Raw genomic sequence first — 17,857 nt, 5'->3', positions numbered from 1 at the left:
CGATAGATTCATGGTATTTCGCCATCTTAGATTGTACAATCACAGTACAAAATTGGTCTAGTTATTTGCCCAAACCTGCAAATTTGATTTCCGATTTCAATGGTTTACTGTGTTATATTCTTCTTCTGTTTGTCCCCAAATGATAATAACATCTATGTCCGTTTCTACGCCTTCTAGGATTTCAAATATTTGCGAGATGAGTTTTTGGTATACATCTTGTGCGCTTCGTATTCCGAACGCCATTCTAATAAAGCAGTACCTGCCAAACGGAGAATTAAAGGTTGTTAGCAACTGACTTTGCTCGTCTAGCTTCAACCGCCAATACCCCTGGTTACAATCAACTTTGGAGAACCATTTTGCTCCGTACATTCTTGTTGTTATGTCTTCAATTGTTAGTAATTGGTAAAATTCCCTTTTTATGGCAACATTAAGGGATCTTTGATCTAAACACACTCTTAATTTGTCCGACTACGGTTTTTCACAGCAACTAACGAGTTTACCCAGTCAGTAGGTTCATCCACTTTTCTAATGACGTGTTTATTCTCCATATCTTTCAATGTATCCTTTAAGTTTTTGCGTAGCGCAGCTGTTATGTTTCTCGGTGCATTTACGACAGGTTGAAAACTTTTGTCAACTTCAATGTGATAAGGCTTTTCCAAACACCCTAGTCCATTGAATACCTTCGGAAATGCTTTTGTAGGATTTTGATCCGGTTTAATGGCCATAATTACTTGAATTATCCCTGAATCTTTGGATGCTTTTAATCCCAGTAGTGGTGATTGTGCAGTTTCGATTATGAAGAAATCGAATTGTTTATCTTGCAAATTCAACTGACATTTGCCTTACACTTTCCTTTTATCACCAGAATAACTTGTTAACGTGGTTTTGGTTGACATTAACTTTACATGCGACAACTTGTCAAAAATTGAGGACGGTAAAATATTTACTTGTGAGCCAGTATCAACTTTAAACTTAATGTTCCTACCTTGAACTTTGTATCTTGTAAAGCATTTATCTCCTACAATTTCTGTTTTGCTCTTTTCGGTGACGCTCCCAACGAAGAATTCGTCCTGATCGGAATCGCTATTTGATTCGCATTCCTCCAATCCGTGTACTTTACGCTTGTATCTGCAACATTTTTTGAAAATGGTTTAACTTGTTACATTTTCTGCACATTTTACCATAAGCAGGACAATTTAGTTTTTCATGTTAAAATCCCGCATTTTCCGAAACAGACTTTTTGATCTTCCTTTCTTCTTTGTTGTTGATTTTGATAACGTGGTTTTCTTTTTAATGCATGCATTGTTTCCTCTTCTTTTAATGTTTTTATCTGACGTTTGAATTCTTCATCTGTTCGGCATGCAAGTATTGTCTTTGCAAGTGTCAACTTGTCTTTCTTTTACTCTTTCAGAGTTAGTTCCACACACAATACGATTTCGTACAAGTTCTTCTGGGATTGCTCCAAATGCACAATTTTTAGTCATGTTTCTTAAATCCGTTACGAATTGATCTATCGATTCTGATTTTTCTTTTACCCTAGTATTGAACGTGTAACGTTCCATAGTTACGTTTTTGCGCGGAATGCAATATCTCTCAAAATGCTTTAAAAGTTTTATAATTTTGCCTTTGTTTCCTTCCTGGATATTAAAGGTATTGAATATGTCCCGGCCTTCCTGTCCGATCACATATAGCAACGCTTTGCATTTATCCTTTTCCTCTGCTTCGCTCATAGCCACATCCAAGTATGGCTCCATTGTCTGACACCACCCTTTCCATCTTTCTGCCATACTCCGTCACTGGAAAAGTTTATTTCAGGAGGCTGCTTTAAATGCGCTTCCATGTTTCTTGTGTTGATGCTTTCGCCAAACAATAGTCTTAATATTGTGCACATCTATCACCTTGTTATATTCTTCAGTTTCTTATTGACTAATAAGTAAATACAAATGATTGATATCATTGAAGACTGTATAAAGAAAACTTGGTGATTTATTGTATTATCCAAAATATTTAAAAAAAAATATCATTTTGTTTCTTTTTAGAATCATTTTTTCAAATGCGCCTTTTAAGGGTAGATAATTCTTTTATCAAAACTTATACTGGAGTAATAGGGATTTGTTTTGGATTTTTACTTGTAGCAAGAAAACAAGTGCGGTGACACCGTTTTTCTTTTTAATTTCCTAAATCATATAATAAAATCTTTTTTCTCACAACTTATTTCAAAAATCTATCTTATAGAATTTTTTTTATGCACTCTAATGTGTTTTTTTTCATGAACAATCTAACCAAATTTAAGCAATTTTCATAGCGTGAAAAAAAGCACGGTGACCCATACTTTTTATTATGTTTTTGAAAAAAGCATAGTAAAATCTTGATGGTGGCCAATTATAAGAAAATGCTGTCTCAAAAAGTCTATATTTATGACCTACTTTAATAATACCTTTCTTTTTCTTTTCATAAATGTTATCGTTCAGAAAGGTATGCATTAATGACAATTATCGCTATTTTTACGAAATTTCCCCTTGATCTTACTGTCTGATAATTTTATTTTCAGCGGAGTCGAATGATATGAAAATTATCGCTAGAGGGAGCACACGCCGTAGTGTACTTGTATAAAATGCCATCATGTTAATGTAATCATTTTAGACTTTAAAACGAATCTATTATTTACCATTACTGAACTTATAAGTCGGAAAAAAAAGAACTTATAAGTCGGGTCAAGTTATCTAAAATTGCAAATGGGCACAAATGTCAAATTCTAAATGAAGAAAATGTGTGCTTCTTTGCCATATGTGTGTGCGAAAAATAAAGCACACATCTTTTTTATTTAACATAATTCCTCATTATAACAAGTGCAATAAAAGTCATTAATTCGATACACACCTGATTTGAATCTTTTGTGAATGAAACAATGAAATATTGGTGGGAAAAATTTAGAATAATTTGATGAAAAATGTTTGAATCAAGGTACACAGTTTATTACATAGGAGTATTGGATAGGCCTTAGATAATAACAACACGAGAAATTTCGTTTCAATATCATAATAAACGAAACTTTTCTCTAATAGTTTCGGACTGTAGAGAGATATCGATCGTATCACATTGAACGATGGATGGTGTGATTGTGTGATGCTTAATCTAATTAACCCCGATGTATTGTAGCAGGTTATTTGAAAATGATAGATTTTAATGATTAAGGAAAAATGTTGTTGTCTTTCAGCAATTTACTCATATATTGAGGTAAAAAACATGATAAATATAGGATTCGCAATAGAATTTAATGAAATTTTGCTGTCTGTATTAGAAAGACATTGAGGCGTTAGCGTGAAAGGACATATCATCTTATTTACACGAACATTTTAATGTCAATGCAGAATGATAGTTTTCAATAAATAAGGGGAAAAGGGGGATCTTTCATCCATTGTATCATATGCTATTGAAAAGCATGATAAATGTAGGGTATCCCATTTTATTTAACGACAATATTGGCGTGAGTTTCAGGAAAAAGCTTGATATTCAGTTTTCACTCAACTAGTTTATTGTAGTTGTCCAGATTATCCGGAATATCTAACAAATTATCTTTTCCCATCTCAACATTACATTTATACTTACATGCAGCTATGAATTTAAACAGCATGTTTTAGTGGTTTATACATGTAAATTTATGAAGGATTACAAATATACAACACATTTACTAAATGTATTATTCAAATGTTGTCATGCCCAGTCGTGTTTATATTTATATGTTCTTAAAAGAGAGACCGCCTCTTCTTTTCTATCAAAATGAACAAATGAAATGTAAATTCATTATAAACAAGTCGACAAATGGGAGCAAGAAACTGTGTGGAACTGTGTTAATGATATACTCATGTCATTGTAACTTAGCTCTGTTTTCAAATTTACATTGATTATATATGGCATAAAAATTATAAACTAAATTTTGGTTTAACACAACAGTCATTCAAACTAACCATAAAATGAAAATGATTGAACGATTTGTTTATAATCTTACAATAAAAGAGTATCATGAATCAGTATTAGAAGTTAAATAAATATATGTTTTAAAAAAGTAATAATTGTTACTCGCAGTTGGACTTGCTTACCATTGACCTCTTGTTAACTATATATGAATATAAAATATACTGTGAGGCTAAGTATAGTTTTCGTTTCCTTTTGTAATCAAAATGAACTGAATTTTATGCTTTGTTCATTGTAGGGGAAACATACCTTAGGTATTCTCTGATATTTTCTGCTCGTATGCCATTTAATATCTCCTCGCTTATTTTGGGATCACCATCATTTATGATAGAATCTGAAACACCCTGTAGAAATGTGCCGTCCTGTTTTGGAACCACTTTTTCCTCTGAACATGTCGCAGGGAAATATCGGATATCGAATTTAACACATACAATTTCTATACATATGCTATCTGTGCATTTTTTTCACGAAAGCTAGTTCATTCTTATACGATATTGTTACAATATAACTTAAAAGAGGTCCGAAAGATACCAAAAGAGTATTCAAAATCATAAGTAAAAAAACAAACTGACAGAGCCATGGCAGAAAAGGTTTGTCCTCTAATTCTGACTCTAAATCCGCTAGATTCCTTTTGAGTGTTTTGTTGACGGTTCCTTTTCCTCTTTGCTACTCTTTGGTTTTAAGCCTTAGTGTTGTCTGTCTTACTCAGACTTATAGTTTTGACTGCTTCCCTTGTATCTTTTTTATTTATTTAAAAAGAACAGCTTGGTAAAAGACCAAATAATAATTTCATTGTTGTTTAATAAAATGCTGGGATATTGACAAAAATGAAACTGGTAATAAAATAGTTTGTTAATGAATGATATACATGTACATATTCCAAATGATTTTATAACGCATGCATCCTTCATTTTTTATCCCATGTTTATATACGAGAAACGTCTACTACATTCATTATTTTATTTATGACTTTTTTTATTTTTCACTCAATTAAAGCAAGAAAATATGATAAAAAAAACCCATCAAAAATATAAAATCATGGTATCAAAATGAGCTTTGACAACATTCTGGTTTCTGGAAGTAAAATTACAATACTGGAAAATGTGTTTTTTAAAAACTATCTATTTTCTGTTTACAATGAGTAATCAATAATTATAAGAAATTTAAAAAAATCACTTACAAAAAAACCACCGTTTTTAATAATCACGATCTATCTTTATTAAATACTGGCATAAATTTTGTTACATCTCTTAAAGTGGAAGTGGCTGATTCTATTGTAAATAAAATGACTGAAAAATGTTTCTTAACAATATTCCATCGTCCTTTTTGATCTGGGTCTTTTTCGATTTCAAACAACGAATCCACCAATCCTGGGAAACTACTACCAGCATACGTGTTAACCTGGCTCTCGGCAAACAGAACATGCCTGGGGATATAAAGTTAATTAATAACAAACAAATTTGATCGAGTTTAGTTTGAGCATGAAATCGCTCCTTTTCAAGGACAAATCAAATCAAAGGATTTTAACTGAAGACGAAGGATGCACATAACTCCGATATAACGCAGTTTGTAAGGGTAAGGGAAAGGTGTACTGACATAAGAGCCACATTAGCTCCAGATGGAACTTTAATCAGTAGAAGTCACATTATTTATGTGTATCAGCGTTAGAAAATGTGAAAGAATAAACATATAGTATATGTCGTATATGTCAATGCACATATTTAACAGTACCTGGTGATGTTTCATAGCCTGACCGGTTTCGGTCCAAAAGGGACTTTTATCAGAGGCAGAGTGTTGAATAAATGTTTTCATCCTATTTATATAGATACAGCAACCATTGTAACGGTAGTGCCCCGGCGGTTCAGACACGTAAGAGCTCTTACAATGCAATGTTTCCTAATATTAATATCTTTACAAATCTCATTACTCTAAAAAAATTATTAAACATTGGTGATATAATCCTTTGATATAAATTTGTCAATATTTGTAAACGTGAGAGCGCTTAACATAAGAGGAAGTACAGGTGAGCTCCACTAAACGTGTCAAGCGTGAAACAAAATAATAAAATAAGGGTACTGAGACTTTTGTTTTACTAGATTTTTTTTAGATTACAACATATTCCTAAATAAAATTAGATTATCTGAGTCATTTCAACTTAAAGGTCTACGTTGAAGAGAAAAAAATCAAACAAACAAAACATAAATTGTACTCTTAAAAGATAAATAATAATAAGAATCTAACACATAATGGTCTTTTTGGAATGAAAGTCTTAAAAGTCATATTACAATCCTACCTCTCTCAAAATTTGTTTATTTTATGGAAGATCTAAACCAAAGGTTTTCTGCTATTTTACTCTCACGATCTAACTTAATTTAAAAGAAAAATAACCTAGTTTGTAGATAAAAAAATAATCTTTTCCATAATTTGCAATGAAATAATATAAGTAAAGATTTACACATAGAATACTATTAATTGTATAAATTAAATTTACCTAGCATACGGACGTCCCGGAAGACCCTGTGGATCTAAGAAGGATCTTTCAAACAAAATTAACTGGTCGTTTATATGCCGAACTGCTAGTGGACTGAAATAAAACATGTCAAATAAATATATGTGATAACAAATTCAATCTATTTTAAGAAACAACAAGAGGCTGTGACAACGACAGCAAACCGGATTTATTAACATTTATTTGTGTCCTGGCAATATCACAAGAACCATAACTGATGAACGGTGAAAGTCAAAAAATCGTAAATATCAAATTTGACCTGCATTTTGTCATCAATATCAATATATTAAAATTTGAAAGAGCTTAGGTTGAATGGTCCAGGCGCGTAGCTACGTTTACGTCAAAACGCCCGGGCGTACACTTGAATTTTGAAAACAAAATATTTTAATCTAAAGAAAATAAAAAAGAACTTGTTAGAAGCACATCAGCTTTATAATTCTTTCTTCGTTGGCCTGTAATTGCGGATCAAATTGACGAAATTTACTTTTCACCCAAATGGTATCATATTATATATTTGTTCATTTTCTGTCAAGTCTGGATCTATTCTGTGAGTTCTATACACACTTCCCATTTGTTTAAAGTAATTCATTATCTGCTAAGATTGGTTTTGTGGTTTACAGTTTTGTCGAGCCGGTGACATATTTATGACGCCAAAGCGAGACATTGCAATCTAAATTTCGTCGGCGGCATAACGTTCAGTATGTTGTTCAACTTTTTTTTTAAAATAACAATAACTTTGCCAAACCTTTGTGAAACTTTACGGATGTTAAACTGAAAGTGTTTTTAAAGTCAAAAGAGTAAACTGACTGACAGCATACTATTGAAACTATATGCAGTTAGTTTTCCCCATGTTTTACGGACAATATTATAAACGGGACTGGTACTAATAGATAATAGTCTGCATGGGGTTTACATTTTTTACACAACCATTCTTTGTCAAAATTTCATCGAATCCAATGAAACTTTAGCAGAATCCAAGCGATTTTTACATATTTCGTCTGAAGCAAAATTTTGAAACTAAAATTAAGAATGGAAATGGGGAATGTGTCAAAGAGACAACAACCCGACCAAAGAGTAGACAGCTGAAGGCCACCAATAGGTCTTCAATGCAGCGAGAAACTCCCGAACAAGGAGGCATGCTTCAGCTCGCCACTAAACAAAAATGTATACTACCTCAGTGATAATGGACGTCATACTAAACTCCGAAATATACACAAGAAACTAATTTAATTTTTTTAAATCATGCAAGACTAACAAAGGCCAGAGGCTCCTGACTTGGGACAAATCTGTTTATTCATTTTTCAGTATTAAACTGACAGACTGTATGGCTTTTTTAAAAATAATTAATGCATAAACCTTCATAGATTGTCATGAAACTTTGGCCGAAACTAATATTCCAGATCAAGGAAAAAATATCTAAAGAAAATGTTTTTTTTTTTAAATCCTGTAATGGACTGATAAATGGATTCACTTTGTGCGGGGAAAATCTCAGACGAGAACCACGGTTCCACCGATCCCTTAACGATATTTAATATTGCACCATAACATCTCTAAAGATTAATTATTACATGTTAATTTACGAAATTTGGACATAAAAAAGAGTTTTTGTTGGTTGAGTGCCCCCATCACTCTCTTTAAACATATTCTAAAGTTGCTGGTTTTGACATTTTCTCTAAATCCAATGACCATTATATATCAAATTAACAAAATATATAATTTAAAATAACAAATAAACCATTTAGATTCTAAAGTATGTTGCAACTGATAATTCTTTAATGACAGGAATGGTATCCATTCTCGAAAACTCTTTAGCTTCTGGGGTTTCGCTCCATAGCTCTAACCGATAAACAGCAATTGTTTGACATGGACCCGTTTGGGGTCCTCGAGCCCCTTGCCAAGCCATGATTCGGGCGTACACGTAAAAATGACCTAGCTACGCCACTGATGGTTGATGAGTATATGCAACAACATGAATGGAAACGCCATTTTTCGATCTTTCAAGAACCATAACTCCTGAACGGTAAAAGTCAAAATCGACATTCTTGATCTTGACCTCCATTTTGTCATCAGTAACAACATATTAAAATTTGGGAAGCTTTGATTGAACAGTTCATGCGTAAATGCACGGACACGACTGGAAACCCCATTTTTCAATCTTTCAAGAACCATAACTCCTGAACGGTAAAAGTCAAAATCGACATTATTGAACTTGACCTCCATTTTGTCATCAGTAACAACATATCAAAATTTGGGAAGCTTTGATTGAACAGTTCATGCCTAAATGCACGGACTCGACTGGAAACGCCATTTTTCAATCTTTCAAGAACCATAACTCCTGAACGGTAAAAGTCAAAATCGTTATTTTTTAACTTGACCTCCATTTTGTCATCAGTAACAACATATTAAAATTTGGTAAGCTTTGGTTGAACAGATCATGTGTAAATGCACGGACATGACTAGAAACGCCATTTTTCAATCTTTCAAGAACCATTACTCCTGAACGGTAAAAGTCAAAATCGTCATTCTTGAACTTGACCTTCATTTTGTTGTCAGTAACAACATATTAAAATTTTAAAAAGCTTTGGATGAATGGTTCATGAGTAAATGCACGGACAACATTTGGTTGCCGCCCGCCCCACCGACCGCCCGACTGCCCGCCGTACATCCCCAAATCAATAACCGACATTTTTGTCACAAAAAACCGGTTAATTGGAATATGGTATGGGCACCAACAAGACTAACTATCCACCATAGAAGATGTTTTAAAGTCAAAACATATCAGCAGAATTGCAATGTGTCATCGTTAAAATACCCAGACAAAATCGAATTTGAAACTAAATTTGAGATGAATTTCACTAAATTTTGGAATGTACATATTTTTTTTTGAAGAAATGAAAAAATGTATAAAAAATACTGTACCAACATTAACAATCTTTTAAACCAGCTGAATATTTCAAAATAATCAAAATCTTATAATTTTTTGTAAGTTCATTCGAATTATAAATAACAAAATTAATTCCTGTCTAATAAAAAGTAATCCTTCAAACCTATGCATCCTTCACTCCTCAAAGAAGTCTTGATTTGCTGTGACCTCATCATATGTTTTAAAGGATAATTATGTATGTCTATGTGGTTTTTTTTTATATCATTGTATCAGCAACTTTTTCTCATAACAAATATTGTCGTTTGTTGTTTGTTGCACTTCGGTTTTCTGTTGTTTCATTGTTTTCCTCTGATAGGGCATGTGTTTTCCTCGGTTTTAGTTGTAACCCAGACTTGTTTTCTCTCAATTTATTACTTTAGTTTTGACTTTGAACAGCGGCATACTACTGTTGCCTTAGTTTACAACTGAAGCTAATTTGATTGTCTATCAGAATTTACAATATATTCGATAATATTTACTGAATAAAACCTTTTACCTAATCTAATACTAAGGCTTTTCTACCTCAGGAATAGATTACCTTAGCTGTATTTGGCAAAACTTTTAGGAATATTTGGTCCTCAATGCTCTTCAACTTCGTACTTTATTTGGCCTTTTAACATTTTTTGATTCGAGTGTCACTGATGAGTCTTTTGAAGACGACACGCGCGTCTGGTGTAAATATAAAATTTCAATCCTGGTATCTATGATGAGCTTATTTACCTGTTTAGTATTTCTGAATGAATTTTCCGGCAAATTTAAAATGATGTAAGAACATAAGTGACTTACTTATATTTTTCTACATTATCTACTCTGCTTTTGAATGCCATTGCCTCTGTTTTAAGGTTGTTTGTCACCGATTTTAAATCATCTAAAATAGAAAACAAACTTGATTAGGGACCTTCCGTTTTGAATTTTCTTCGGAGTCCTGTATTTTTATGATTTTACTTTGTACCTTACCAATTTGTTTTTTTATTATTTATTCTTAAAGCTGGAACTGTTATCATTCAATATAATTAACATGGTCACCACTTTCAATTTCTCTCATAAATACCAAATTTATAAATGAATCATCGGAGACGCTTAAATATTAGATAAATAGAGTTAAAAGGATAAGAAAAAGTACGAAGTTGAAGATTCATATTATTGTTTTGGTAATCTTCAAAACTCAGGTTACTTCATTCATCAAAAACTGGATACATATGCGATATTTGTATACTTTTAAAACGCAGTATCACACAAAAATCAAAGTACTGCAATGTTATTGGATTTCTGAATTCTGTAAGCTTCCAAATTATTTCAAATGAAAACGATTCAAATATTTAAAACTTTTAAGCACTGTAACCTATAAGGGATTGTATAAATGATTTGGAAATTAGAATCTCTCACCAAAAGTAATATTGTTATTTCGCAGCATTGTTCCATAATCGTTGTCGAGGGTATTGACCAACGAAATTAGTTCGTTTGAGAAGTTTACAACATCTAATGGAATAATCATTGTATCTGCTAAAGTTCTTGCCATCTCTGCCCATACCTGTCCTGTGGCTTGGTGATGCTGTAATTTAAAAAAAATACATTTTGTCTTTAATACGAATATTATTATCAAATTTAATGATTTCCTTTATTTGAGGTCTTGAATATAACAAATAAAGCACACTTTTAAGTGCCTAGTTTTTATGAAATAGTCTGTCGCAATTTCTTTGTATTATACTTCAAACAATCCGTTTACTGCAGCTTACCTTGAAACCTCGGTCCATGATTTCATCAACAGCCTTAAAAGTTTCATACTTTGAATGGTACAGTGGATATGAAGACAACGGGTACTTTTTCTAAAATGAAAAATGAAATAGCTACATCATCATGGACAGGCCAAAGGACATATATTTATATTGTAAACTTGGTTTTGTTATATTACTAACGGAATAAATGTCAAGGAGATATCGGTACATTTGAGTTCGGGAAAACATATAGTTGAATTATAATTTGTTTGGAGGCTTAATTTCGATTTGTTCTTTTAATGTTTCAGCAGTTACTGTCAGTTTCGTTTCGACTTTTCAGTTTGAATGTCACTTTGTCATCTTTTGCTTCTTTTTGTTCATGCTTCATGCCGGTTGGCTTTGCAAGCTTCATGCTTTTAGAAAATTGTAACAACTTATTACAGATTAACTGTTCCTCTGATATCTTTAGCCCCTCTTTTATTACAAAAAACACGAATGTTTTCTAAGGAAATTACTGTTTTGGCACAATTTTTGGGGGAAAGGTTATGTTTTGACTTCAGATGTTCTTTACTAGTATTTTATCATGATATTTTGTCATTTCGATTTCATGACATCAGTAAATAGTGATATCTTATTGATATGAGATAATGGAACGACTTACATGACCGAACGTATTACGAATATCACAGCTTGGTAAACAGGAGGTTCAATGTAATGACATAATTGATCGAATCTTAACGAATGCCACAGCTTGAGTAAATCGATGTCACAATGTAATAACTTACATGATCGAACTTACAATGGACATCACAGCTGTGTAAATTGATGTGACAATGGAATGACGCACAGGCTCGAATATATAACACACATTACAGCTGGGATAATCGATGTTATAATATAAAGACTTACAGTAATAGAATGTACAATGGACATCACCGCTCGGTAAATAGTAGTTTCAACTTCAAGACTTGGATAATATAATGTATAACGGACACCACAGCTTGGTTAATCGATAGGAGAATGTAATGGATTACAGGATCGAGCGTAAAACAGACATTACAGATCGGTAAAACAATGGGACAATGTTATGACTTACAGGATCGAATGTATAACGGACATCACAGACTGGTAAACCAACCATTTGTACCATTGGAGCATAATCACTTCCGGAACCAACACCACCAACACTTAAACATAAATTAAATGTACACTTGTTTATAAATGATCTAAAACATTAAAATATGTTTTGAGATTGTGACGCAGTGATGACTGCTGTACCCATATGGTGATATTTTTACCTATTATGTCTGTTTTGTTCACGCATCGTTGTAAAATATAATGGAAGTTGATGCGACTGTCATACAAGTGAGAGGTTTAGCGTAATAAAACTAGGTTCAATCCACCATTTTCTACATTTGAAAATGCCTGTACCAAGTCAGGAATATGAGAGTTATTGCCCAATTGTTTGATGTGTTGTATCATTTGATTTTGACATTTTATTAGGGACTTTCCGTTTTGAATTTTCCTCGGAGTTCAGTATTTTTGTACTTTTTAACAAAATTTGGCATAAAAAGGTTGGAAAGTGAGGAAATCACTCAACAATTGAGTATAGTAAACTTACCTAGGAACACTATTAGGGTCACTGCTATCCTTTGGAAAAGAAGCCTTCCATTTATCATACACAGTTTTATGGATTTCAGTGGAGTCTGGATTAGGGACCTGGTTGTAAGTAAATACAATGCATGATATTAGAATTGAACAATAATATATCTTATACATGTTAACTGCACCTGATTAATGAAATAATTATATAAAATTACAATACAAAGATATCAGGAATTATATTTTTAAGACTTAAAGATTTCAGACCCTTTCTAATCCATTATACGTGTTGAATTTAAGTAAATTGTATAAATACGAAAAATTCAGAAACTATCCGAAATAACTACATTTCAGTTCATAAACTAATAATAAGACACATTTTTAAAAAATTATTTAGATTTTTAAACACTATTAAGTATCATGTACCCGAAACACACGTCAGGTGTACAAAATGATCAACCTGATATCTTTTGTGCGTTTTTTTAAATGCCTTCCCTCAGGAACATTTTTGAAGCAAAATATTGAATATAAAATAATTATTCAAGTTATCCAAGAAATTTAGTTACCATCTCAAAATTTATTTCTGGATTATAAGTACCTTTTTCGTAGCTGAGAAAACGACATCATACAACAGTGGAGTCGCCAGCGCCCTAAGAGAAAAGTTACCTGTAATGAAAAGAACGTTTTTAGTTGCTAGAAATTAGTGGAAGGTATCAATTTTAAATTTTGGGTTCGCATTGCTCTTAAACTTCGTACTTAATTTAGTCTCTGATTTCTTTTGGTTTTAGGGTCACTGGTATGTCTTTTATTGACAAAACGCGCGTCCTGGGTACACAATTATAGGTCTGGTATCTTTGTCGATTTCATTTTACCGTTTGAAGTGCTTAAACGTTTGGTTTTGCAATTTGATTAGGGACTTTTCAAACTCAAAACGGAAAGTCACTTATCAAATGGCTAAATCAAAAGCTCAAACACATCAAACGAATGGGTAACAACTGTCATATATATATGAATAGGTCCAGGCATTTTCTTATGTAGAAAATGGTGGACTAAACCTGGTTTTATAGCTATATAAACATCTCACTTGTTTGACAATCGCATAAAATTCTATAATATTGATAACGACAAACACACAGACACAATAGGTAAAAACGTCAAAATAGGGGTACAATAGTCAACGTTGTGTTATTATCTTAATCACTATAAAACAAACCAATATGTAACAAAGAAAACACAAAAGGGCATATAGAAAAGGCACACGCAAAAATAAAAGACATTTATTTAAATTTACCACAGCACATTAACACAATGACGGGATAAAGAGGTACCGAGTCACGTCAAATGAATATCACAAAAAGTAACCGAAACAGTAAAGGTAATAATCAAAAAGACAAATCAGAGAATACTGTAAAATGTTATTAAGATGATAAACAATGTCAGTACCCATAATCTATACTTTAAGACCATCGTGTGCTAATTATGAAGGTGATACGGAATTTTTATGAATAAGGTCTTTGTATCTTCCGATTAACTTTGTAACAGTTTGAAAACGCAAACGGCGATGTTTCAAAATAACAAATAAATTAAATTTAGAGGTACTGTAAATCATTGCATGTTCATAAATAACTGTAAGCGTTAGTATCATACATTTACAGGACTACACTACTTTATCTCTTTTTTCGAACACTTTGTATTAATGATTTTGGCTGTCCCACTGGTATCTTTCGCCACTCTTCTATTAGGATTGATTCATATTTGTATTTCAATCTTAATATTTAGCACCATCAGAGCATACATTATCAACGACTTGAAATTGAATTACTACTTGTCATCTAAGAACATACCTTGTAAAGCTAAATCAACATTGAGATAAGCAAGTGATCTTTCCGCTAGATTTTTTATATATTGCTGAAATAAACACCAAAATAACTCATATAAAACATAATTTGAAGTATACGAAGGTATTGTAAAGTTTATAAAACTTCATCTGTAGTAAAGCTTCGAACCTAATCTTTTTTTTTGTATATGAGAAAAGTAAAACCATAAATACACGTATATGTTAAGTTGAAAGAATATGGGCGTTTTTCAATAAAAGCGTTCCTTTCATACCTAAAAAAAATGGAAAATCAACTAGTCTAAAATTTATTTTCAAGAGTTATTTTGAATACCTCTATTATATACCTGTTTGTAAACAAAAAGTGCAATCTTAAATACTCTTTAAAATGATATTATTTTCATAATTAGTGTACTGTTTCGTAGGAGACTTTTGTCCCCTACGAAACTGCTTCTAAACACAAATATTTTGGCAATTTTAAATGTTTCCTATAGACATTCCAGTTTGTTTACTTTATATACTAGAAAAATCTCATTTTTTTCTGAATTGGTGAACCATTTTTTATTGATAAAGATTAGACAGTACTTCACATATGAAGGTACAACTCATGTTACGTAGTGGACATTTTGATGCGTTTCGTAGTTGACAAAACCGTTTCGTAGTGGACAAAAAGTTTCGTAGTTGACATCAACCCTATTCTATGTTAATAAAAACATAACAAAAATTACATAAAACTAACCTTTATTATTTGCTTTGCACGAATATAATTGAAAAAAGAGTAAAAAAAGACTGCATGGTAGTGGTAGTGTCCACTACGAAACGTTTTTCTCCCAAACTTGTTTCGTAGGGGACCGTTTCGTAGGGGACATATTCACATATTTTATTTTTTTCTCACAACCCCTATATTGCAATAGTAACAAGACAGCGTTATTAAGCTGTACACTGATATTTTTTTCATAATTTTAAAACCAGTTACTGAAAGAGATTTGACCCGTTTCGTAGTGGACATTTGCAAAAATACGGTATCACTCTGGTCCATTTGATGTGCTCAATTTTTCTTACCAACAGTTTAATTGCCGTTATAAAAGCATCACTTCTTTTGTAAGACCCTAATGTTTATATCTCTTGCAAACAAAAAATTACATTGATTTTATAAAACTGTTTATAAGCAAGTTTTAATGACTTCGTTTCGTAGTGGACATTGTGTTAGGGACACACCTTCTAAAAGAAAAAAATCCTATGTTAAAAGCTGTTTATTAAAATATGTTGGCTCTAAACATACTTTTGAATTATTAAAGAACTTATATTAAGTAAAATTAATGTTTATTTCTACATTTTTTTACAATATTTTAGAGTATGAATGTTGAACAGGCGGTCTAGGGACATGCCATTTTGGTTGTTTTGGACCATCCAGGAATCAATATCTTATCAATCCCTCTAAAAAATAAACTGTTTCTTTGCTTAAAAATGTTATATCTAATTCAATGTACTGACTGCACAAAAAATTACTTGCAAAGATCAAACACATTTTTTTTACAGTGGCTGGGACAAGAAAGTACGTTTTTATTGAAAAACGCCCATATATGTGTATCCTAGGATTTTGTTAAATATTTGTGATGTTTTGTTGTTATCTCAAGATTGATATTTTACCGAATTTTGTTTTGATAGCATATCTATAATAATTTCAATCAAATGTATTCGCAACTGTCTTAAAATGTCATGTACCAGTTGTCATCAAATATTTTGTTTCTATGTATGTTGCATTGTTGTTTGTTTTCCTTGTATATTTGATGTGTTCCCTCTAATTTAGTTTGCAACCCGGATTTATTTACTCTCAATCGATTTATGACTATTGAACAGCGGTATACTACTGTTAGACTCTGGACGAGTGAGAGCTTTATTGACATATTGTATACACGGCTATTGTTAAAAGAACTTGATGTATGTTTGTTATTTCACGGTTTCGTCGGATGGTTGTAGTTTTGATGTTTATCTCGTCTCCTAATATTCATCATTTTTGTCTTTACTTTTTGCAACGTTCAGTTTTGGTGTTGTCTGCATTTTTATTATTTGTATCTTTGCTCTTTTGCTTATGTCCAGAAGATCTAGTGGCGCATGTTAATTTGTCTCAGTGCTTCTTTTGGTTACATGATTATAGTACTCTGAAAAAACAACACGCCATAAAATAAATAAAATAACTGTTAATCTAATATACCTCAACCCATTCGACAGAACCAACTAAACCATATTCTTCTGCTCCCCAGCTACAAAATATTATTGATCGACGTGGTCGCCATTTTTCTGAAAACAGTATATACTAATTTTATGTTCATTATAAAAAATTAGGAAAATGTCAAAGGCTTAACTGAAGCCGTAGATCGAATGGACGGACAAGACCCGGACTATTTAAGTTAAAAAAAATAACTGTAACAACAATTCATAAAATATAAATTTTGTTACTCCGTATTGAATTGTGGTAAAAAGTCTCAATGTATATAATAAAAAGGAAAATAGGACTGCAGTTCAAACGCTACATTTTTGTTTCGTTATGGAGTTTTGTATCTTTATAAATGGTCAAAATAGACAAAACATGTATTGTTATTGCCTCAAACAGAGTAAGTTTAGACAGAGACTATTGCAGATAATATAAAAATCCTGACTTACTACTTTTTACTAGTTGTCCCATGACACGTGACACCTCCTTCATTACAGCTGTACCACTAGAAGGATCGATTGCACCAAACACCCAAGCGTCTCTATGGTTACCCATCAGTACGTACCTGTCTTATAACATACACAATATTTGTAAATAGCATATGGGGGAAATAGGACATGGGGGTAAATGTATTAACCGGTTTTATAAAAACAAGGTACAATGCCTGTATAAAACACAGGGGCGGATGCAGGAATTTTCGAAAGGGGGGTGCTAACCCAGGGCACCCAGGGCAAAGGGGGGGGGGGGGGGGGGTGCAAAACATATGTCCCGATACAAATGCATTGATCGGCAAAAATAAAGGGGGGTGCGCACCCCCGGAACCCCCCCCCCCCTGGATCCGCCACTGAAACAATGAAATCATATATGAAGTACAAATTTAAAATATTCTTATGAAAAACGTGTATACATTGTACCTGGTTCAATAGCTCCTCTTATTATTCCTATTACATTGTAAGTTTTGACTCTTTTATTTGCTGTTGATATCCTCATTTTCACTTTCCTGAAAGAAAAAAATTGTTAAGAATAACCTCCGAAAACATCTTTTCATTAATTGGTTAATACTGAAAAATCTTGTAGAAAACGT

General features: G+C 32.3%; 1 protein-coding gene across 1 annotated transcript in view; it reads right to left on the bottom strand.

The window, feature by feature from the left end:
* Positions 1-4,809: 4,809 nt before the first annotated feature.
* Positions 4,810-17,857, bottom strand: part of LOC139517394 (N-acetylated-alpha-linked acidic dipeptidase 2-like) — a 28,820-nt gene continuing 15,772 nt past the window's right edge. Inside the window, exons 7-18 of the mRNA XM_071308379.1 lie at positions 17,688-17,773; positions 17,223-17,342; positions 16,774-16,859; positions 14,569-14,632; positions 13,323-13,390; positions 12,744-12,841; positions 12,219-12,309; positions 11,144-11,233; positions 10,794-10,959; positions 10,194-10,275; positions 6,467-6,559; positions 4,810-5,401 (exon numbers count right to left, since the gene is read on the bottom strand). Coding sequence (XP_071164480.1) covers positions 5,179-5,401; positions 6,467-6,559; positions 10,194-10,275; positions 10,794-10,959; positions 11,144-11,233; positions 12,219-12,309; positions 12,744-12,841; positions 13,323-13,390; positions 14,569-14,632; positions 16,774-16,859; positions 17,223-17,342; positions 17,688-17,773 — 1,267 coding nt within the window. The 3' untranslated portion in view covers positions 4,810-5,178. The remainder of the gene's footprint in view (positions 5,402-6,466; positions 6,560-10,193; positions 10,276-10,793; positions 10,960-11,143; positions 11,234-12,218; positions 12,310-12,743; positions 12,842-13,322; positions 13,391-14,568; positions 14,633-16,773; positions 16,860-17,222; positions 17,343-17,687; positions 17,774-17,857) is intronic.

The sequence above is a fragment of the Mytilus edulis genome, chromosome 3 (assembly GCF_963676685.1).
Source record: "Mytilus edulis chromosome 3, xbMytEdul2.2, whole genome shotgun sequence".
Classification (NCBI taxonomy): domain Eukaryota; kingdom Metazoa; phylum Mollusca; class Bivalvia; order Mytilida; family Mytilidae; genus Mytilus; species Mytilus edulis.
Note: the sequence above shows the minus strand (reverse complement) of the source record. Positions and strands in the feature narration are given on the sequence as shown.